Below are 24,539 nucleotides of genomic sequence, written 5' to 3' on the forward strand. Positions count from 1 at the left end.
CTAATAAGTGAACCTTGGCTGAATCTTTCAGTTTTAGTGTCTTATCTTCTTATCTTTGATAACCGTCCGTAACCCCCCTCGCCTCTTCCACTTTCCTCTCCATTTCTTCCAGTTCTCTCTATTCCCAGCCTGTCCCCAGTCAAGCAGAGAATCGATTTTTAAACAGGCAAGACTCTAGGGACCGAGCAGAGGACCATTATTGGCCTCATTTAGGCTCCATTGCCACCACGATGGCTCCTCTAGACAATAGAATAGACTCTGTCATGGATACCAAGCGTAAATGCACATTCCAGCTGAAAACAGCTCAGGCCAGCATTTCCTCTCTTTAGGGAGCTTTGTTTAAAAAAAAAATTTAAAAATCCTCAGGCGGTTTGAGAGGATGGACCGCAGTGCATCCATACACCATTAATATAGGCTCATCCAGCACATTTCACAGCCATAGGCAAGCTGGGAGGGAAATATAGAAAATGTATGGGTGTTTTTTTTTTTGTGTGTGTGTGTGTTTTTTTCTCTTCGCTGCATTCTGCATTTCACTTTTTTCAGTACCAGTTTGTGCAGTCTGCAACATATGGCATCTGTTTCTACTGTAAACGATGGCTTCTGATTCCTCATCAGGGAACTGTGCTTCTGTATAACAGCTGTATGTCTGTCAGCCAGCTCAAGTGTACAAAGCCAATCATGCTTCCTCTGTCTAGGATTGAAAGATTTTGAGAAAGAATCTTGATTCGTTGCTATAGCTTATCCTTGACAGGGACCGATCTTTGATGATGCAGATTAAAAAAAATAAAATGAAAATCTCCTTCTGGATTTTGTAATGTGTTTCCATTTGTTTACTGTTATTCTATTTTTTTCTTTTTTTTCACGTATGCATGAAAAGACAGTAAGTGCAGTTTGGAAATGTAATGCAGATGTTAGCTCTGGGCGCTATGGTACAGGAGGGATTCACACACTTAAAGGACTGCATGAATTCAATGTATACAATTTAGAAAACAGCTAAGACCTTTATGTGTGTAAGATTGAACATGATCTGGCATTAAACTGAACACTAAGATACCTGTTAGCAGCTGTCAGTATCAGATGTAGTCTGGAAAATGAAGAGAGTTTTGTCTTGTGACGGTTAAAATAATAATGTCAACTGATCAATAACCATTTACTGCTATATTGTTTAACTTCATCTCATGAGAGGGTATGTTTGTGTACTGTACTTCTTCTGCAGACAGACAGTAATCTGTCATATTACCACAATGGTTCTAATAAACATGCATTCACTATTAAAAACATATGAACAGTGAAGCTCAAAGATTATATATGAAATATGGAGAAGAAACAGCAGATGGACAATGAAAATATTATATATAGTAAAGGAGGAGGTTAATGTAAGTTTAGTCAACCAGCCTGTCATATATATATATATATATATATATATATATATATATATATATATATATATATATATATATATATATATATATATATATACAGGGTGGGGAAGTAAAATTTACAATATTTTGAGGCAGGGATTGAAAGACAGTGTATGACCAATTAGTTTATTGAAAGTCATGAGAATTTATTTGCCACAAGAAAATTTACATAATAGAAAATGTTTTTATTCTATGTGTCCTCCTTCTTTCTCAATAACTGCCTTCACACGCTTCCTGAAACTTGCGCAAGTGTTCCTCAAATATTCGGGTGACAACTTCTCCCATTCTTCTTTAATAGTATCTTCCAGACTTTCTCCTAATAGTTTTGCTCATAGTCATTCTCTTCTTTCCATTATAAACAGTCTTTATGGACACTCCAACTATTTTTGAAATCTCCTTTGGTGTGACGAGTGCATTCAGCAAATCACACACTCTTTGACGTTTGCTTTCCTGATTACTCATATGGGCAAAAGTTTCTGAAAAGGTATGGATAATAGTGTTAGGTATGATTATGACATCAATATATGTTTGGTTTCAAAACAATTGACGTAGGGCCTGCTGAGAAAAAACAACTAAATGTTCATTGTAAATTTTGCTTCCCCACCCTGTGTGTGTGTGTGTATATATATATATATATATATATATATATATATATATATATATATATATATATATATGTATATATATATACATATATATGTATGAGACAGTTGTGTTTTAAATGGCTGAGTTTTGTTAAATATTGGCTTTTCTTCATTGATGGATGGTCAGCCATGTAGTTAGCCTAATGTCCCTGATGTTACTGAAACTAATGACATGTAACCATGGTAACCGACTCTTTTACACACTCTTCTTTACCTCGAAGGGAGGGAGAGACGCTGAGAGCACAGGGTGGTTATTTGTACAGGCAAAGACACACACAGAACAGATAAACAATAGAATTTACTAAAGGAATAAACACGGTGAATTTCAATGAAAAACTGCAGATACTACATCAGTGTTATTGCAACTGCATGTTTTATAGTAGATGGAGACCATCTTATTTTTTATTTTTTATTTTTACATTGTTATAATGTAAATCAGGTAAATTATTCATAAATGTAAAGGATTATTTGCCATTATGCTGCATAGACATCATGATCAACTGTGGAAACTGATTTCTTAACTCAGCTTCCTGATACAGTCAGATTATATCTGTTGCAAGTTTATCTTTACTTACAAATACAATTACCCTCAGAAATGTCATCAAAAAATACTCTTATCATGCTATTACTTTTGAGACTGTACACAATGACTTGACTTGAACATTTCTATATTTGTAGATGTACTTTCTTGTATTTTTTTGTACAATATACTTTAACCCATGAAGACCCAAACAGCCACTGGTGACCAAAACCATCCACTGATCTAAACTGTTTAATACCTTATCAATCCATGTAAATAATTGGTGTAAAATGCAGTTTGTCATCTTTTCATGGTCATCAGATATGACCCATTTGGACGTTCAGAGTTCTCCGTAGTGAATGTGGAAACACCGTCATCCTCTACAACATTGATTCACCAGTAAAACCCATGGAGTTGGACACTGGATGGACACACTTGTTTTTACATTCAATTATTCATACATTTGCTGAAAAAGTCACTTTCGCTTCAGTTTTCTCAGTTTTTTCTATAATAACCCTCAACTTTAATCTGAGCTTTTATGAGCGTCTACATGATCAGTAAATTAAATATAGTAAAATGTATTATTTACACTGAAAAAATGCAAAACAAGCAGGATAATATTAAAATCAATGGGGATAAATCACTTAAAAAAGGTTAAGTAAAGAAAATTTTCATTTGGCAACTGACATAAAAGTAGCGCTGGGTCTTTATGGGTTAAAAGTGTCCCTCGTCAGATTCACCCTCAACTTAAAACAAACAGTTTAAGGTTCTACATAAACATGACAAATACCACCTGTTCTAGCCAGAATGATGTCCATACCATCATGAAGTAGGGTTTTCGAACTGCAAATTGCTTCAATATAATGAAACACACAATTATTTAGTGAATACATTGAATTACAGCAAAATAATTGAATGATTCCTACTTTCCCACTCATAGTTTGTGATTGTATGTGTAAAAAAAAAAAGGTAAATATGACAAGTTCCTCTAAATATCTCATAAATGGCAGTTCAGAAAAAATTTGTTTGCAACGGCATTTAGGAGTTGGACTCAACATGTCTCTTGTTGGTCTTGAGTCGGGACTTCATTTGGGATTTATTGAGTTTGATTTTGGATCTGACATCGTACCCACTTTTGTAAGGGGTCATATTTTGCTAAATCCACTTTTATTAGTCTTTGGTTCATTTATTTGTGTATTTGGACCCTAATAGTTCAAAAATTTTGAATTTGAACCCTCCAGATGCTGCAAAGCTATCTTTATATTCATTCCGACAAAAATCAAGTGGATTTCTACAAGCCGTTTCAATTCCGTCTTAATTTGTTACATCTATAACTAGTTATGTCATGACATTTGCACATATAAGGTCAAGACTTCTGATGAACATTTCTCCGAGTACGACATAACTGTTTGTCAGCAGCAGCGGTTGTAGTCCATACTGAATATATGTCCAAACTTCGAGCCGATTCGCTGTTGGTTGTGTTAATGAACACAAGTGGCTGAACGGGACAGAGCAGCACAGTCAACAACCTGGAGGGGGTGGGGCGTGAAGTGGCTCATTTGCATTTAAAGGGCCAGCGTTCAAACCCACCTCTCTGGTGTCATTACTCAGAAATAGGATTGGAGATGGACCTGTGGAGTTGAATTAATGAAGAATTCAGACCCAAGCAGAGCATTTACAGTTTATGTAGACTACAGGGAAATGTTTTATAATGCATAATTCCATTTAAAAAAGTAAAATATCACTTCTTTAAGACTTACAAACTGACCCATTTGTCCCATTACTTATCAGTACCTCTACAAGTAGTCATAACACTGCTAGCAAAAAAATAAGGGTGATTATAGACTGGATGGACTGATGGCAAAAAGAAAGTGGTTTTAAAAAAAATGGTAAAAGATGGGCAGTTAGAAGTTTACTGAGTGAAAAAAAAAAAAGTCTTGGAAGTTGGAGTCCACTGATGTGCAGCATCTTCTTGAAGCGTATGCTAATATGAAACTGGTAGATAGGATCCCCCCTGGAGACTAGTGTTGGTGGTGGTGGAGGAGAGATATCAGCAGGAGGTTGAATGAAACTTGTGGATGAATCTTGCTGGTGGTGATGGAGTGGTGGTTTAGAGGAAATAGAGAGCTGGGAGTAGCAGCTGATTTGTTTTAACTTCGTGGTAGTGTTGTGCAGCAGTTTTGAAAGAGGTGGAAGAATTGCACAAATGTTTAAAGAGTAGAATCTAGGAAAAGAATGGCTGAAAAAACACACACAGAAAGATCAGAATGGTCAGAATGGTGGTATTTAATGGAGAAGTCGACTATAGTTTGGAAAAGTGCGTTAAGTAGTCACAGCAGTAACAAATGAATATAGGAGGGAAGATAATGTCCTTATTTAACTTGTAAAAACTTGATACCTAAGAAAAGGAGAAAAATCACACTAGGCAACCTATAGTCACGGAAAAAAAATATTAGACCATTAAAAACAATGGTTATGCAATCAAGTACTAACTCCTGTGTGTATCATGTGACTAAAACAGACAGAAAGGAAAACATGGAATGTCTAAAAGCACTGTTTTTGGCAGTACAATGCCATAGCTATGATATAAGTGATATAAATGATGATATAAGCTATAAGTGATTTTGGTTATTATCAAGAAAATATGGAAAATGGTTAGAGTTCAGCTCTGAAATTAAACTCTTATGAGCTATTTTTGTTGTTATTATTATATTTGTCCAAACAAATGTACCTTTAGTTGCACCAGACATGAAAATGAACAAGAAACCGAAGAAAATAAGGGGTGGTCTAATAATTTTTTCTGCATCTGTAAATGTGATGGTATGGTAGTGTAAAAAAGTTTTCGTACACCCTTAAAATTTTACACAATCTCTAATAATATCATGAAATATTTGGAGAAAAAACTGTTTTGTGTTTCAAAATGTGTGGTTACATCAGACCAAAACAAATGCAAACCTTTTTTTTTTTATTGATAACAAGAAAAACTCCACAAAATTCTTGACAGTTACAACATGTCATACCCTGGATGTGATTCAAGGGGCATTATCTTGCTGAAACATCCAGTTTTGATGAGCACATGCAGAAAGGACCGTGTGTGACTTGAGTGACGTACAATAAATCACAAATGCATGATGTGTCCAGAAGCCTTTTCCCACTTGTGTATGTCAAAGGTACGTGTTCATGCAGATTTTAGCGTATTAGTGGGCCTGTGTGTACTGGTGTGTTTCCTGACAGTTTTTTCCTGTATCTGTTTGTCAGCAGTCCACTTTCTCCCAGTGGGGTGTGTACACTAAGTAGGTGAGGCGAGTGTTGGCCCCTGCTCTCCATCAAATGCAGCATTGACTGGGAGCATGAGAGCGTCTCTGTAGCCAGTCATCCTTGGACAGCTGACAATGGGCCTGGGCATGGGGGATGTGGCTGAAAGCAATCAACAACCACCGGAGGAAAATGCTTCACTGCTGGTGGAATGTTCTCTGAACTCAGACCTCGCTCACAACAGCCCACAGCTCTTCTCTTGACTGATCATGTGCAAATGGCTTTAGTTTGCCTTGAAGCGCTTGTAATTAATTACGTACACAGTGTTGCATTTTATAGGCCCAAACGTACGCTTTATTTGCACCTGTCTATGTTCAGAACTGGGAGAGTGGCAGGGGTGGTAGATTGGCTCAGAATTGTGTGGCAATTAATCTCACTCAGTGAAGAGGTGCATGTTGGGACTGAAGCGGGGCATAGCTCAGCGCACCTTGCTCGTTAACTCTAGCCACCTATGGCCAGCCTCTGGAGATTAACAAGGGCTGCCCATGGTCAAAAGCGGTCAAATGCATTTAACAAATGTTCACTCAGCCCACCACCACACTTATTTTTTATTCTGCGACAGTGATTCGCGTTACTATTTGCAAAATAATACACATGGGACCTGACTCACATCGTGACACATCTGGCAAAGTGCAAAACAAGCGCACACATACATGCCAATAGCTCAGATGTGGGAACAGGTTGCCATACAGAAAGCATAGTCACAGTGTGCTGTGCCATGTAACCAGCCAACCCAGTGAGAATCCGTTTGACACAGTGACATACAAAAACACCTATGACTCACTTAGTTGTTGTGTGTGTTTGTGTGTCTGTGCTGGTGGTACACTCCTTGGGATGTGAGACACGCCGACCAATCCGCAGCAGGGTATGTGGCAAAAGTCGCAATTCAGAAGGAAAGAGGATAGCAGCGAAAATGAGAAATTTTACTGCACAAAAACTGGTTTCATTTTTGAATAATTCTCTCTTTTTCAGTAATTGCTGTGTTTGACTCGTATGTTGAACCTGCATAATATTATTAGTCACTTTATGTGTGTGTTGCTGCACAGCTTCAAAGACTACTCTGAACTGTCACTGTCTTCTTAACCACATGAATTATGTAGAATCTGTTGCATGCAGAAGGGTATACAGACATCCTATATACATATTCTCATCTCATGACATGATCTCAATACAACCGAGGAGTATTTTTTCACCTGCTGAATTCTCATTTAAAATTCACCACTTATTACTCATGTAAAATTGATCAAAAACCACTACTGGTGTTGTAATGTTTCAGAACTTGTATTCAAAGCTGCTACAAACAGCGCTGCACTTTTCACCTAGTTCTGTCTCGCTCATGTTAATTAGCCTGTGATGAGCAAATACACCACATCTTTACTCATCCTTTGAACATACTTAAAAATACAATTCTATTATTAATTTTAGAAAGTATTCAAGGATTGCAATCACAACAAATAACTTCACACCAAAAAGTTTTAAAAAAGTATACAACTATTTGATATTTTGTTATTCCACAGTAGATTATATGACCTATAAGGAAATTAAAAGCCACCATGACTTCAGGGAAACAGCTGTTGTTTCAAATGCCGTCTGCATATTTGATCGTGTCAGGCGCAGAGCCACATCTACAGCAGTAAATGCTATAAAGATGTACTTTACCTAAGACCATAGTGCAGGCTGCCTTCAAATTGGATTAAATCCCTAAATCACATGATCAATCATCCACAGCGTGCTGTGCCAAGATGGCGGAGCGTTCGTTCTCCGTCTTAAGATGGCACAACTGCATACAGCAACAGTAACAGAGCTCATGATCAAGGCTGTTTTTGATTTTAGGTTCTGCATGTAATTTGGGAATGTTGGTGTCCCATAAAGTCTCAGCAGATAAGAAACTGGAATATGGCAGATTGGAGTCCCTCAGTAGAACACACACACACACACACACACACACACACACACACACAAACAATACTCAGACACACACTTTATGCACACAGCAGAAAGAGTGTGCTAGCAACAAATACTGTGAGGTGATAATTGAATTTAGGAAACATTAGGAGAAGGCGGGAAGAGATACAGCTATCCTGGGAGATACAGTCCCATAACAATGGCAACACACAGTAAATTCCTCTGCTCCTTTGTCGAGGTGAGTCAGCAGGCAGTGCTGGGCCATGCCCCTCATTTTCTGGTAAAAAAGCAGCAGGCAGACGGCATGTGTGCGACTGTGTGTGATGATGTGTGCATGCTTCATGCATCGCTGAAGCGTAGATATCACGCCATGCCTCTGTGTGTGCCTCCTCAAACACACCTGCTCCTGACGCCTCAGAGAAAAAGCTTGGCTGTAGTTAACTGCAAGAGCAATGCCAGAATACCATACCGCAATAAGTACATTCTGATGCAGTACTTTTGTGCTGTACTTTTTTAAGATGATCACGACCAACAGTGTTTTTTCAGGTCCTCTGTTAGGTGTTCTATTTCAGAGGGTTGGCCAGTCAGTAAGCAGTAGCAGCTCTGCATCCCAATGTTCTTTCTGAGGTTAGGCTGAAAATGACAAAACTTGCTGGTTGTTTGTAGATACTTTCAGACCAAGCCAGATGAGTTTGGTTTGTGAGGGTGCACCTATGTACAAATGAACCCTTAAAGCCACAAAGAATGATATTTATACTTTTATCCCTTTCATGCATAGTGGTCACTCCAGTGGACAGTTATTCTCCAGCTGTTCTCTTGTATATTCATGGGTTTTGTTGTTTTAGTTGCATATCAGCCAACACAGTGGACGTTTATGCATCATCCTATACAGTGCAATTCATACTGTTACTGTAACCTTTCTGTTCTTGATAAACCTGATCTGCACTAACATGTTTGGGTGTAAATCAATTGCTAATAAAAATTGGGAATATGATAAAATGCGAAAAAAAACATCAGATTAGCTGCATTAAAAATGTTTTGATTTTGTATATCACTTTCTGATATTCAAAAATTAAACACATGGTGTCCAGCGGAGTGGACATTTTTGGAATACCACAAAAAATTATGAAGGCAGACTTGTTTCTTTATTGCTTTAATCAAAAAAAAAAGTTCATTAAAAAAAAAAAAATCAATAAAAAAAGAATCACTTCAATCAAGGAAAAAAAAGTGTTCAAATGGAAGTTTTTGGATTGTAATTTTTTTTTTTTCATTCAAACACTTTTTTTAATTGAATTTTTTTTTTTTGGTTAAAGCAATAAAGAAACAAATCTACCTTCATAAGAAAAACAGGTTTATTAAAAAAAAAGTCAGTTGCATTGTTTTTTCATGCCTAAAGAGAAATAAAAACACTCAAGAAAAAAATCTCGACTAAGGTTCTCATAATTCATGCATGAAAGGGTTAAATATAATTACATTACTCCAAAACTAAACTTTAAAAGATCTTCCTTTCTGTCTCAACTACCTGTGACAAGTGCAAATGAAGTGACAGGACCCTGGCTCACCTTTTTCAGGCCTGTCCCAAGTTCAAAGTTTTCTGGGATGACATCTGTCATTTATACAGTGTTATATATATTTATATAATAAGCCACTGGAGCCAGATGGTATATTTGCATTACTACATTGCTCCATTACTCTTCCAATAGCTCAACAAGAAGTTCTCATGTTTGGTATGGTTATAACAAAAAGGGTCATTTGGAGGGAATGGAGTTCAAGTTCTCCACCCTGCTCTAAGAAATGGCTGAATGATATGGTGTCTTGTCTATACCTTAAAGGTGGGGTAGGAGATCTTGGAAAAACGGTTTGAGCAAGCTACATTTTGAAAATACACAATTCAAAAGTCCAAACCCCTTCCTTCACACATCCCCCCAAAGCCACGCCTCCAGAGTACTGGCACACACAATGCTTGTTCCCAAGGGTTCACCAGCGCTGCACAGCAACAATTTGCCCGGCTCCGGCCCTGACCCTGGCTCCAACACCGGACCCGGAGCCTGGCCTTGGCTCCGGCTCACAGATCCATGTGTGCCTCTTTCAGTATTCTCCAGCACCCCCCTGTTTATCGGCAAAACAGCCCCAGTTCATACCTATCTGGGTAACGTTACATTGCCTAGTGATTTATGTTAGTGACAAAACAGTTTGCCGCTAAACTTTACATCCTAATATAGCTAATATAACCAAGCTCTGGCTCTGATTTTGTTTCCTGTACAAGTGCTCCAAGCCTCTGAGAACGTACGATTCATGCCTGAAGAGGGGTATGCACAGAGGGGGGAGGGGCAAATGGCAGTTGAGTTTGATAGATATATCGCCATTCAATCATTTCGATGGGCCGGTTAAAATGATTGGATGGTGTTTTTCAGTCCTGTCCATTCCACAGGTGACTAAATTTTTTTATTTTTGTGTTAGAGCCTTTAAGTAATTGGTTGTAATTGGGGGGTGAAGGGGATTTTAAGCAATATTGTAAAAAATGCTCCAGGAAAACATCTCCTACCCAACCTTTAAAGAATTTATATTCACAATGTCAGACAACTACACCAAATTTTTGAAAATCTGGGGTCTTTATATGGATTATATCAACACAGACAAAGATGCTGTCTCAAGCTAGTCACATCAAACTATTCTGTACTGTACTGTTTGTTTTCTAGCTGTGTCCTCCGGATATAGACGGCACTCTAGGACCTTCCTTCGGACACTCGCTGCCCACTTGCGGTCTTCACTTCACTGACAATTCCTGACACCTAATGAACACCCTCACTACCTGATGGACTGACTTACTTAAATCGTTTATGAACTGGCAGTCTTTGAGATTATTTTGTTGTCTTGTTTTGGTCTATGTTTGGACCATGTCTACTGTGCCGTGTCTGAACTAGTATGTGATCAACAAAAATCCTCAAAAATAAAATACTTTAAAAAACATATTAAAATATATGTGATGTCAGAACCTTTAAGAAAGTCTCACACTGGTGTCTTTGCAAATACTGTCAGAAGGAGCATGTTTTGCTTAGGGGTGTGTATTGGCAAGAATCTGACGATACGATACAAATCACAATACTAGGATCACGATACGATATGTCACGATATATCATGATCCTGTTAAAAAGTCAATTTTTTGTTTTGTTTCTTTTTTTAAATGATTATTTCCTTGAAGACTTGAATTACACCAGAAATATGCGCAAACACTAAACACGTTTTTATTTGATCAGAACAGGATCTAATGCTATATCACAAAATGTTCCTGTGTTAAAACTTAAATTATGTTTTACAGACATTACAGTTTAAAATCCTGTTCAAATGTTTATATTCTAGTTGTTCAGAACTAACATCAGAACATTTTTTTTGTCCCAACAAAGGAACTAACATTATTTAATAAAAGAGTGTTAAATAATAATAAATAAAATATAAACAAAAAGGAAAGAAAAAGAACCTCCACCGTACCTGCACTCGAATAAATACCTAAAAATATCAATACTGTGTTGTGAAATAAAATATCACGATATATTGCAGAGCCAATATTTTCTTACACCCCTAGTTTTGCTTGAATGTATGCACTTTGAGGAGCATGAATTAAATGCAGTGTGTGGTGTGAAGTTGTTAGCTTGGGGGATAATATATGTTTCACACAGCAAGGAGGATGTTTAGAATTATAACAGACAGATAGTGTAAAGGAAAGAAAATGTCATGTGAAATAATGGGGTGATTGCAGGGTTATTCAAAGTATTATGTGAGAGTCGGAGTAAATGCAAACTCAGTTTACTGAAAAATGATAATTACAACAGAAACGGTACAGAAATGGTCATTTTATTCAGTTCACTGATTGAGGAGTTGGTCTGACTGTGACCTGTGAGCCAGTTTGCTGGTTATTCTTAGAAGTGGAAGCAACTGAAACAAGAGTTGAGAGGAAGAAGAAGTGAGGGGAGACCAAGTGTGTTAGATGTTTGTGGGGGTCGTGTAAAGTGAACAATGCCCCTCTGTATGAGGATGGCAGGTTGGTGATGTCATGGCTGGCAGAACCCAAGGCCCACCGAGCTTGAGGAGGCATAACGTGATTGCAACACAGAGGAGCGCGACTTATTTTGTTCTGCTGAATTAGACTGTGACAGGGGGCAATTCTCAATCCTGCAGATACAGAAACACAGCCTGCCAATCATTCATTTATGTGAAGTAAATCCATTTATCTGGATTTGGGGTCATTATATATGTTAATACTGTTTTTGTTTTAAGAAACCTTTTGAAAGCTGACCGATTAGAATAGCAAAAATTCAAATCTGGATCTTCATTTTAACTCATAAAGACCCAAACATCCACCGGTGACCACAAGCATCTACTGATCTAAACTGTTTAATAACTCCTGATCCACTAATCATATCAATACATGTAAATAATTGGTGAAAAATACAGCTTGCCATCTTTTCATGGTCATCAGATATGGCCCATTTGGGTGTTCAGAGGCTCCATAGTTACCATGGAAACACATTCTTCTTCTACAACATTGATTCACCTGTAAAAGTTTGATAAATGACAGTGCACACTTGGTTCATGTTCAGTTAATGATATTTTGCTGAAAGAATCACTTTTTCTTCAGGTTTTTTTTTTATTTCTAATAAAATAACCATCAACTTTAGTTTGAGCTCTTACAAACATCTACATGATTAGTAAATTAAATATAGGAAAATATCAGATTTTCCCCAAAAAAAGCAAAACACAGAGGATAATATTACAATAAATAATGATAAATCACTTAAGAAAGGTTAGAAATTGAGAAAAATCCATATGGGAACTGCTACAAAAGAAGCACCGGGTCTTTATGGGTTAATGAAATGAACAAACACTAAATTTATTAATGTGTACAATTTTAATGTAAAAGGGAGTCCAACCAGTCCATTGCTTATGCAGTTAAAAACATCAAACAAGGGAATAATAAAGGAGCAGAGTGTTTAACGTGAAGGATTTTTACAAAGAGAAGGAAACAGGAATTTTGTTGAAAGTATCTTTAAAAACTAAACTAAACTATTCTACTGCCACAGACGTAGCCTCTCTGTGTCTGTTTTTCCACCTCTTTTCTCTCTGTTTTGTTTTTGTTCTTTGGGTCATTCCCCTTTCTATCCTAGTATTATACATTTTGTTTCGGCAGTTCCCATTGGGATGATAAATCTTTTGGAAAGCTTTGCAGTAATAGTCAGACTATGTGTTTTCTGTTTGTGTTTAATGAATGACATAACCCTTAATTAAAAAAAAAAAAAATCTCTACTGCTAGAAGATTTGGACTTTTTCAGCCTGTCTCTGGTTGGTAACTTGTGTGCACATTGCTATAAATTCTCAGTTGGGTCACAGCTGCAGCTAAAAACCCACATTTAGAACCAACCCGCTTATCTGCAAGCATTTTTAAAGGCCTTTAAGCTGAACAGAGAGACGCCAATCTTTCAGCTGTGGCATTTGCCAGAATGTTATTGGCAGTGCTGTGTTTATCGACTGAACACTGTTTCCCAGTAGAAAGTGATCGAGGAGGAGAGAATGGCGTCTTTTCAGAGCGGGCCTCGCGAGTGTCATGTAAACACACACTGAGAGAGGCTCCTTTCATTAGCTATGCTAATCTGGATTGCACGTGATTTGCCGCAGACTCCAGGGTCCCTCTTGGCTCTGCCTCACTGTGCTGTTTGCTTCTGTCTCCAAAGGCCAAGGTCCTGTCTTCCACTTTCTGGTTCATTGGGTTAATTTGTTGCATTCTCTGTTCCATGTTTTTATGTAGGTAGACTGACAGAAACATGGATCTGGCCATGAATTAATCTGCTATTCTCCTCCTGCAACCTTACATTCTCATCTGTTAGGACAGACCACTGCTCAGAATGAGACTAATGCAGTGGTTCTCAATCTTTTTTGGCTCGTGACCCCATTTTAACATCACAAATTTTTGGCGACCCCCAGACATTCAAAACTGAGACTTTTTTTTGCTAAAATTAATTTGTCATGTCATGTCATCATGTAATAGTTTGTTATACTATGTTGCAAATAAACGTTAATTTTAGTTGACATTGTGTATTAGTATGGATGGAAGCAGAAAAGCCAGGTGTAGATTACTGCACAGAGAGATGTGATTTTCCTTGGTCAGGATATGTACAGTCAGTCCAGTTTGTATTTACAAGGCTGACAATTAATACTGAACAAACAATAACTCAAACTATGAATTATGAAAGAGCTGCAGCATCTGAAACCAACCACAATGAACATTTGACAGATAAACAGTACCACAGTGCTTCAGTTTCAGCTTCGGAGTTTGTCATGTCTTTTATGTATTGGGATTGTCTCTCTCAACTCACCATATATTTTTTCGTAATTTTTTTTAATCAATTACTAGAAATTTCAGGTGACCCCATTTGAATTCCAGGTGACCCCACGTGAGATCCCGACCCAAAGGTTGAAAAACACTGGACTAATGGATGATCTATAAATTGCTCAACATGTCGAACACATAAACATTTCTGAGTTTCATCCTGTAAAGTCATCATTTTGTCGTTGTCTTACAGGCTCAGTTTGATGGGTCTGCTCAGTGGCTAGCACTTTCAGTTAATGAACTGTTTCATTGATTAACCTTTTCTCTTTTCTTTTTTTCTTTTTTTTTAGTTTAACATCAAATTTATATAGCCTCTCCAACTTTATTTCAGGAGCTGCCTATTAAAGTTCAATTACTACATGCTAGATTATGTCATTTACTCCTAGAAGATAGGGAGTAGAGAATGTGTCACCTTCATCAATTAATATGATACATGAGTCGATAAGGGATATGGGTGGGATATTTGCTGCATCTATCCGAGTCACAAGGTGGTAATTTGAAATTCCTTTCCTATTTCTAATGAAGCTGGCGATTAAAGGTGGTGTTTCCTACACATGTAATTATTTCTTTATTGATTAGTCAGCATCTCAGGGAATAGTTTTCATGAAATATTTCCATGCTATGATAACCTGTCTCAATTGCAATCATGAGAGAAAATCATTATATGAAAGGTCCCTCAGGGGAATACTGAAAATATTATGTTGGGGTGAGTGTGTATCTACATAGGTGTGTGTTCATATATGTAGACGTCAAATGTTTTGGTACAGTGTTCTGTAAGTGTTTGCAGAATACTCCTCTGTACTGTGGCATTTATGCTTTTCGGTAAAAACAAGGACCTACTTGATCTCATGTCCAAGCAATGACTGATGGCTTTCTTTCTCTTCTTCTCTCCCCTGCCTGCCATCCTTCATCTCTCTTCCTCCCTCTTCCGTCCCTCTTTCTCTCTTCTCCTCCAGGCTGTGAGGACCGGGGGGAAGATGAGACCTCCCAGCCCTCTGCTCATCCTGCTGTACATCACGCTGTCCAAAAGCGTAAAGGTGGTCTCCAAGAGAGGCTCAGGTATTTAACATCAGCAATTTTTACCACTTCTTATGTAGCTTTCAGTCTGAAGCCTGTGCATGCACTGAAAATTGAAATATTGCATTTTATTTTATCCATCTTTATAAGAGTTTTCCATTGTTTTCTTCTTGTTTTATTGTAACTTACAGTGTCTGGTACCAAAAGTCGGTGTTGTTTAATATCTTTTTTTTTTTTACTAAATGAAATGCAGCCGTTGGATTTTATTTTTTTTCTCAAAAATGGCAGAAAAACGTGATTTAAAAGTATCACTGATAAAGATACAAGGTGTTGGATGGGTGACATGTGTGTGTGAATGACTCATAGAAAATGAGATCTTCCGCTGAGCAATTTGGTTTTAATTGCAGCTGTTTTCATGTGTCGTAGGTGAAGAGCATGTGAAATAATGAAACAATATACACTGTACCTCTTAGGATTAGGTGGACCTATCTTAGTCTAAAGAGAGTGACAGCTACCAAATGATCCAATTGTTCAGCGACTTGGTCATTAAGGGTTAATGAGAAACTCATTTTGGCTCTAAATGCCAGCAAATTGTGCATCTATTGAACAACTGCAAAGGTCAAAAAGAGAAAATGAAGAGCAAAATGACTGGAGGTTAAAACTTGTCATGATGGGAATACATATGGGGACAGCATTTTTTATAGTCATTTCAATTTCAAACAGAAGAATGACAAATTAAAGGAAAAACCTGATGTGTGTGTGTGTGTGTGTGTGTGTGTGTGTGTGTGTGTGTGTGGGAGGGAGAGGGGGGGATTTTCCAGGATGACTAGACCATAGGTGTTAGACAGTACTCTCCCCCTCCATCACCAAATCACTGCATTGAGGGAATATGTTTTGAAAGAATGCCCCCCCCCCTGCCCCCCCCAGCAGGGTTCACAGGCTTGTGGATTCAGTGCCAAAAAGCACTGAAACTGTCCTCATTGCCTGTGGTGGTCCAACACTTTACTATAACACTTTACGTTGCTCATTTCCATCAATTTGTCACATATTGTATTGTATATATAATGGTGCAATTGGAATGAATGGGCTGCTAGCATGTGTGTCACGCCAGGTGTAAAAAATGCAGACTGTCCTCTTTGGAGCATGTGTCATTGGATTACAGCCCATGCTTATATAAATATGTAATATGTGTCATTTTCTTATGGAATGATATATTTTGTTATCTGATTGTAATATTTGGGACATTTTTCTTTAATTAATTTCACCGAGGTAACGGTTTTAATAAGGGTTGTGCATTTGTCCACCTTGTATGTAATGTAGAAAGATGTGGTAGTTATGCTTTTTAATTTCATTCCTGAAACATACCAGGAAAATCTTTAAACCGTTTTCTCACTACAGTTTATCTCTAATGTGTTGAAGTGGTGCCCATGCAATTGTGTATCTCACATATACACTGTTTGCCAAAAAGTTGGAATTAAATATTTTTTACCTCTTCTTATAAAATGATTGTGACAATGTGATTTATTCTACATTGATAAAATGTAACTGGGACTCGGTATCTAATCATTGTACCTGGTCGAAGGTGATTACTGATGTGTGTAAATAGGAATAAAAAGACAAATGGGTCTGACAACAAAATTATTCCAACTTTATGGGCAACAGTGCACATGTTGATCACTGATTCTAAGTTCCATTTTCTGAAACTGCTGGACTTGTCTCCTGTCAGTGAGTTAAGTTAATAAAACTGAGCTAATATCTGTAACAAGTGCTACTCTTTGGATTTGCAGAGGCTGTGGGGATATGCCATAAACTGATGACTGTTGTTGGTTTAAATTTTTGTTTTTTACCAAGTATAATGGTTGTATACTTTGGAAATTGGTGGTGCATTGTGGTCATGCCCGCAGTATTGGATTATTGTTTGTTTTAAAGGGCCCGGCAGTGTGGCCTGCATCCTACTCACTTACATTGTTGTGCTACTGGTATTTGTGTGTTTGTTCCTCACATGCTGGGTTTTATGTCTCTATGTGTTTCTTTGAGATGTGTGAGCATGTCAGGGAGACCTAAGGACTGACCTTTAGCTAAGGGTTTTATATTGAAGAAATAACACTTACTAGAGAGACACTGACACAAAGAGCAGAGGGGCTTATCAGTGAATAATGTGCTGTAGCCCACTGACAAGATGGCCAGTGACACCGAATATAAACATGCCAACTCATACTAACCGGAGAAAACAAAGAAACAAACTCCAGTGCAGAATATTAGTCCACACAACTGACTGTTGATCCATGTGACAGCTTTAGAGGTTAAACTACACTATTAGTTTACTTTGTTTGCCCTCTGCCATTTAATAACTGACCCCCAGGATCTAAACTAAACAGAAGAGCAAATGTGAGTAATACTTACATTTGGAAATCACAAAGTAACATATCTAATGTGCATTATTACCCCGCCCCCCGAAGGGGAGACAAAGGGTATTGTTTTTGGTTTGTTTTTTTTTTTTGTTAACACTCTAGCAGCAAAACTATTGGTTAAATTCACAGGTCAAATTGTGTATGAATTTTTAAAATCTTTTTTTTTTCCATTTACTTATAATGGGCAAAATTTAAATGTCTGTAGCAGCAAAACTAATTGTTGAATTCATACCAAATTGAGTTTATTGATTGTCAATGATCCAGAATAGATGTCATTACATTTTGGGAAAAGTAAGTCAAAGTTTAGATTTTTTATGAATTTTTAAAATCTCTTTTTTTCCCCATTTACTTATAATGGGCAAAATTTCCAATGTCTATAAAAACATCAACTTTGTTTCAATTTACTTCAAACTTGGCACATAAATACAGTTGTGGAAAAAATTATTAGACCACTCCTTGTTTTCTTCAATTTCTTGGTTATTTTAATGCCTGGTACAATTAAAGGTACTTTTTTTTTGGGACAAATATAATGATAACAACAAAAATAGCTCATAAGAGTTTATTTTGAGAGCTGATATCTATCCATTTTCCATGGTTTTCTTGATAATAACCAAAATCACTTCAGTTCTTATATCAATAACTAAATAAATAACAGTGCTTTTAGGCATTCCAGGTTTTCTTTTCTGTCTGTTTTAGTCACATGATACACACAGGAGTTAGTACTTGATTGTATAACCATTGTTTTTGATGACTTTTGATGGTCTAATAATTTTTTCCATGACTGTAGAGGCAGTTGATATGATGACATCACCACACACATAGACATGATGACATCAGCTGAATCGATGCCAAAATACATATGTGTGAGGGGCAGGTTTGGTTGTGCCTGGCACCACTTGTTGCTGCTTAGTTTCAGAAAAATGAATGTGTATGTTTTGTTGAATAATTCTGCATAAGTGGCCAAAAATATAACTTATAATTCACAAGGTTAGAGTCAGGACAGTGACGGCAGCTGACAGCTTTAACTGGCTCTACAGACTTTTTTAATGAAGGTCAATGAAATATAATTTATTTGATAATTTTGCACTTTAAAAAATCTATTGCATAATTATTACAGCCTGGATAACTCAACTGTGTGAGTAGGCTTTCTGTGTTATTGTCACAGAATTCACAATGAGAGATGGATTTTTTATTTATTTATTTATTTTTAATTACTTTAACCTTTATTTTAGCAGGAAAGACATTTAGAAAGACATTTTGATTTCATGACACTCAATTTCATGTGTGTGCTGTCCTTATCAATGGACTACCCATTGTGCAGAGTTCTGTCTTTGAATGTGTTTGTCTGCTGTAGGTATGCTGTTTCATTTGTGCGTGTGTGTGATTGTGTGTTTTCCTGTATGTTCCTGCATACATATATGAGAACCTGTGTGGCTGGTGCTTTGGCCCGTGGAGAATTTCCTTATAGATCTGATTCAGGACAGCACATCAGATCAATCAAGTGGGTCCTCTGGGTCCTTCAGTCAAATACTGAAAGCAGTAACATCAATATTACCCCCAGCTGAGAGGTCAAAGGTAATGGAGTGTCACCGGCCAGTTTGGCTATTTAATGACTCTGTGAAAGGCTTCTCTCTTACTGCCTCAAACATTATAAATGGAGGCACGTGAAAAATCCGACAAGCTCACGTTAAGTGTGTTATCTGGGGTATGGACTGTTGTTTTCATTCACTTTACCCACACACACATACTCTCAGTACACATTTAGAACCCCACGGAGCACATGTGGACTGTATAGATTTATACAACATTGCACCGTTAAATAAAGCAATTATAATAATGTGGCTTAGAGTTTAGTTAGGAAGTTTAATGCACTTTGTGAACTTTCTTTACTTTTTGATCTAGTTTGAAAACTAATAATTCAGAGACGGAAGCAGGAATTCTTATTTCACTTGCATATACCATATTAATATGATTCCCAGTAACAGACCCTTTGCCACAGTAGTTTTTTCTGGTGGTTTCACAGTATTTTTTTCTATTCAAATAAATCTTTTCTATTCTTATTCTATATTCTAGTCTCAAGAGAACATAGAGTATAAAACCATTTTAATTTAATCATTTATATATAGTGTAGTCTTTGATTAGCATAAGGTTTGCTTGGCTCCACAAAATGAAAAAAAATAAATAAATAAAAATACATGAAGGAATCAGAATGAAAACTACAGTTACAGTATTTTTAACGTGCAAAGAGCAACAGTAAAAACAGAATTTAGGAATAAAGTATATGCAGACAACTTTAAAACTGCCTAATTCTGAAAACTAAATAATAATTCTACTTTAATTATACACTACCTGGCTTTATATACTTCCCCACCTGCATTTAACTAAACAAATAGTTCTGATCCTTCCACTGGATAATTACTGCAGTGATTGATAAGAGTTCTTTAACCCTAACTGATGCAGTGAGCAACTTTGCATTTCTTAAATCATGCAACCTGATGAGTCCAGATTGACCTTGATTCTCCCATCATGCCTAGTGCCTGTAGTACAAGCCTATGGAGGCAGTGCAATGATCTGGGGTTGTTACAGTTGGTCAGGTCTCAGATCAGTAATGTTATGTGTCCAAAAAGTGACACATCTGACTATTTTGTGACACTGAGTAAGGGTTGTGTTGCATAAATGATGCCCCTGCAAATGTGTTGCATCAAAAGCTAAAGGCAGTCATAAGAAAAGTGAGTCTATTCTTTTGTCCAGACAACGTATGAATAGTTAGTTACAAAGGTATGCACAGTTATAAAGGTCCCTTTCAATACACTCTGCCAGATGCTGTGTAGGGTTTTTAGTGTTGAACAATATTATACAATATTACTTAATTTGCTTCCTATTGAAGTTTAACAGCTTCACCTCATTTCAGCTATGCTATAATACTGCTGTATATGAATATCTTATCACACCGCTTGAGATTTGATTAAATTATTCTCTGATATGAATTTATTTTTTGCTGCTTTGCTCTGTCGTTCTCCCCAGTCTCTGACAAATCGAACAGGATGAATATGCGGTGCATGTGTTGAACATGAAATGTAAAAATGATTAATTGTCAGATAAACCCCTGGTGGGTGATTGTTTTCTGGTTCAAAGGTTTGGGACATTTGTCTCTGTGTGCTAGAGATGAAAGAGATGGAGCGGTTAGCCTCTTGTGACCGCTATTATACTCAGTTCAAACAACCATCTCTGGCACCTTGTGTGCACTGTCAAAGTCATCTAGTGGTGCTGCTTTTGCTGACCAAAAAGTTTTGGAGTTAAAAGTAAAAGTTGGAGGAGACCTTTTGTTTGCAAACACTTCTGTGTTCGTGGGGCATTTGGCATCAGATGGGAATACTTTATTGTTTATTCTGGATTGTGTGAATACTTGGGAATTTCACTTCACAACCTTGAATAGTTATGGATTAAGGATCAGCTATGAGGTCTTGATTAGCCCTCTAGAGGCACTGGATAAAGCTGCTATTCAATTGATTTTCTCCCCCAATGTCCACACGGCATTCCAAGAGTTTGTAGCACTCCGAAATCCTATAATTATCCAATGTGGAGTCGGCCTGGGCCTGTATTACCCGAGCTAATGAGTTTCCCAAAGGTGCAGAAGCTGCATGTGCCTTATATTCCCTCATTGTTTGTGCCACGCTTTGGCACTGCTCATGGTTTTAATGGCCAGTCAGCCTTAGCAGAATTGGATATCAATTGGAGTAGATTGCAGTTGTTGGTTTGTGATATATCCTGTGTGAGCATCCGTGTATGTGGATACAGGTATAAGCTGTTTGACCCACATCTTGCAGTGTGTACGCTCTACTGCTGCAAATGAATGTTACTCCAGGCTCTCCTCAATATGGTTCCTTGCCTTGGTGGGATTGTGCAGCAGAGTGACCAAGGCCATGCTGACACTGCATGAGATTTACTCCCAGGGAGTTTAAAGATGTCTCTGACAGAGACAAGCTGTCAGGATCCATCCATCAGAATTCAATTGTCTCCATCTTGGTCCAGCCTGGCCCAGTCAGACCTGAGCAGGTCACTTCCAGCCTCGCGGTTGGAGATCAGCCCATAAAGAACCAGACTTTAATGAGACAAGACAGGGACTCTTTAACCGGGGTCTGCTCACAAACCCAATTACCAGTTTGCAGCAGGCTGTAAGCCACACTGAGGAATGTTAAATATATTTAAGAACCTTTCAGCAACAACTAGAATCTGTGTTTACCTTAATAATTTAAATTGATTTAAAAAGCTAGGGAATGACAAGTCCCCATCCAAAGACAAACCTACAAAGGGGTGATTTGGCAGAATGCATTCACAAAACAAATATTATGCCAACCCACGCCGGTATATTGAATTGAATAAATGAATGAATTGTTTGTGTTCAGTCATCAGTTATAATACAGAAACAAATTGCACTATAAACAGTATAAACAAAAACAACAGTCTGGATTTTAAGCAGTGGCCTCTTTACCTTCATCCATCAACAACAACATTGCTAATATTCAGGATAAATTATAAAAATGCAAAGTCTCCTAACTTAGTCACTTCTAGGTTTGTTTTAATACTGATTTAAACAAAGAGAAAATGCTTTAAACATTTTCTGAGGCTCAAAACAAATCCTGAAAGTGATCATATTTTTTTCTATTTTTGACAACTGAACAAAATGGTAATGTGTTTATTGCTTGTTGGTCTCTTCTTGGGAAAAAAAAAACAGCTTTCAGATTCATATCCAGTGAAGTGGATCTGTGCCAAAAAGGCCAAATTAGGCAAATCCCTCTGTGGATTTATTCAGACTCCTGTTGGCACTGCTCTGTCTTCTGGACTAAGAGTTTTATCACAGATCAGTCAGGAAACCAATCACTGTGAGAAGTTGAGGATGAAGTGAAAAACTAGCTAGTCAACCAAATAAACTCTGTCTTCTTTGCATTTAGAATACTGTCCTGGGTATAACAGTCTTAGTATTTTATGACACCACAGTTTGGATGACCACTCTGTCAGCTCTACTTCTGTTTTCCCTGCCTTAATCTTTCTCACTTCACATTGATACATTTACATGGATAATATATTTTGTATTTTGCCCTTAATCTGAAAAAAAATACAATCTTCTTACTAAGCTGTTTACAAGTCTAATTGAAACTGATATTCTGTTAGTTTCTTTTTTGTGCATCGTCCAGTGAAAATAAGAGTTTTGCGTCAGAAGAGTTTTTTTTCCCAGCAGTTTCTGCCATTGGTGGACATTTACTTATTTCCTGTTGATATTCAAATCTTCCCTAATCCTTTAAATGAGGTACCTCCTTCCAACCAGCCTTTGTTATTGCACATGAATCTTTACTTCAGCTTTACAAGCTATAGAGAGTAACTTTAACCCTTTCGTCCATAGCGGTGACTACAGTGGACAGCTATTCTACAGCTGTTCTCTTATATATTCATGGATTTTGTTGTTGTAGTTCCATATCAGTCAACACAGTGGACGCTTATGCACCATCCCATACACTGGAATTCATACAATTACTGTAACTTTGCTGTTCTTGATAAACCTGATCTACAGTAACATGTTTGAGTGTAAGTCAATTGCTAGTTGTTATTAGATTGTAATTAACAGTTTTCTTTAACAAAAAGGTTTTTATAATATTAGAGTATGTTAAAATGTGAGAAAACATCAGATTAGCCGCATTAAAAATGTTTTCATTTCATAGTTTTCACACAGTATATCACTTTCTGATATCGCGTTTTAAATACATGTTTCTTTGCTTCAAAAATTTAATGCACAGTGTCCAGCTGAGTGGATATTTTTGTAACTCCATAAAAAATAGGCTCTTTAAAATAAATTTCAATCACATTGTTTTTTTCATGCCTAAAAAGGAATAAAAACACTCAGGAAAAAAATCTTGACTAAGGTTCTCATAATTCATGTATCATGCAAGATGCCACGCTTTCATAAAAACAATCAACTGAGATACACCCACAGTTAAATAATCTATGGCCCAATATCCAAATTGAACATGCTGTTTATATAACCTGTATGAACTTGAGAATATTTAGATATTTAGAATAGTAGTAAAATATTAGTGTGCATGTACACATTTTGACTGAGATTGTTTATGTCAGTGTGCATCACTGTTGGCATCTTTCTAATGAATGGAAAAGTCAAGTAATTTTGGCCTGGAAATGGGGTGCAGTCTATGCCCAAGCAAAATTCCTGTATCCTTATATGATGTTATTATAGAAATTTTTAGCCTAGCAACTCATCAGATACATGGAAATAATATCTGGCATGTGCTGAGCTACTTAGTTGGAAAATTAACTACATGTGTACATTTTACATTCCCTAACTTACCGGATACAAGGTTATTTAAAAACAGTTTCAGGCACCAAAGGTACCTCATAGTTTCCTCATTAATCACCTCGTGCAGAGCATGTGCACGGCTGTACTGGGACACATAGACTACCAATCAGGTTAAAATGGTCAAAGGTCAGGTGTAGTGTATCATGAGAAGAGTCCTTGGGGTCCTGTTGGTGTTGTCTTTTACCCTACATTCACTGCCAGGAAATAAACAGACAATGGCCCTGATTACGAAATTCTCACAGCTTTGACCACACCATCACAGCCAGTGCAGAGACACAAAATAAAACGCTGCATGAACACTTTGTCCATTTATGCATTCCGAATGTCATGAGAGAGCCAGACAATGCACATCACTAAACACATCCAAGGTCTGCTGACTGGTCTGTTAGCTGGAATAATGGCTTTTAAACACGGCCTGCAGGGATGAGTGAACATGCTGCAGTGGAAAACAACACCCGACACTTAGCTCAGATACTAGATTGGGAGCCTCTTTGTGTCTTGCACTTGGACCAGCAGAGGCACTGTCTTCCAGTTAATTTGTGGAGTGCTTGAGTTTA

At 37.3% G+C, this 24,539-nt stretch overlaps 1 protein-coding gene across 5 annotated transcripts in view; it reads left to right on the top strand.

Moving 5' to 3' along the window:
• The window catches only part of il1rapl1a (interleukin 1 receptor accessory protein-like 1a), a 212,411-nt gene that overhangs the window by 20,709 nt on the left and 167,163 nt on the right, over nt 1-24,539 (top strand). For all 5 annotated transcript variants that reach the window (XM_030125420.1, XM_030125418.1, XM_030125422.1 and 2 more), the window contains exon 2: nt 15,144-15,246. In XM_030125420.1, the coding sequence (XP_029981280.1) occupies nt 15,165-15,246 (82 nt within the window). In that variant the 5' untranslated portion in view covers nt 15,144-15,164. The remainder of the gene's footprint in view (nt 1-15,143; nt 15,247-24,539) is intronic.

The sequence above is a fragment of the Sphaeramia orbicularis genome, chromosome 21 (genome assembly GCF_902148855.1).
Source record: "Sphaeramia orbicularis chromosome 21, fSphaOr1.1, whole genome shotgun sequence".
Classification (NCBI taxonomy): Eukaryota; Metazoa; Chordata; class Actinopteri; order Kurtiformes; family Apogonidae; genus Sphaeramia; species Sphaeramia orbicularis.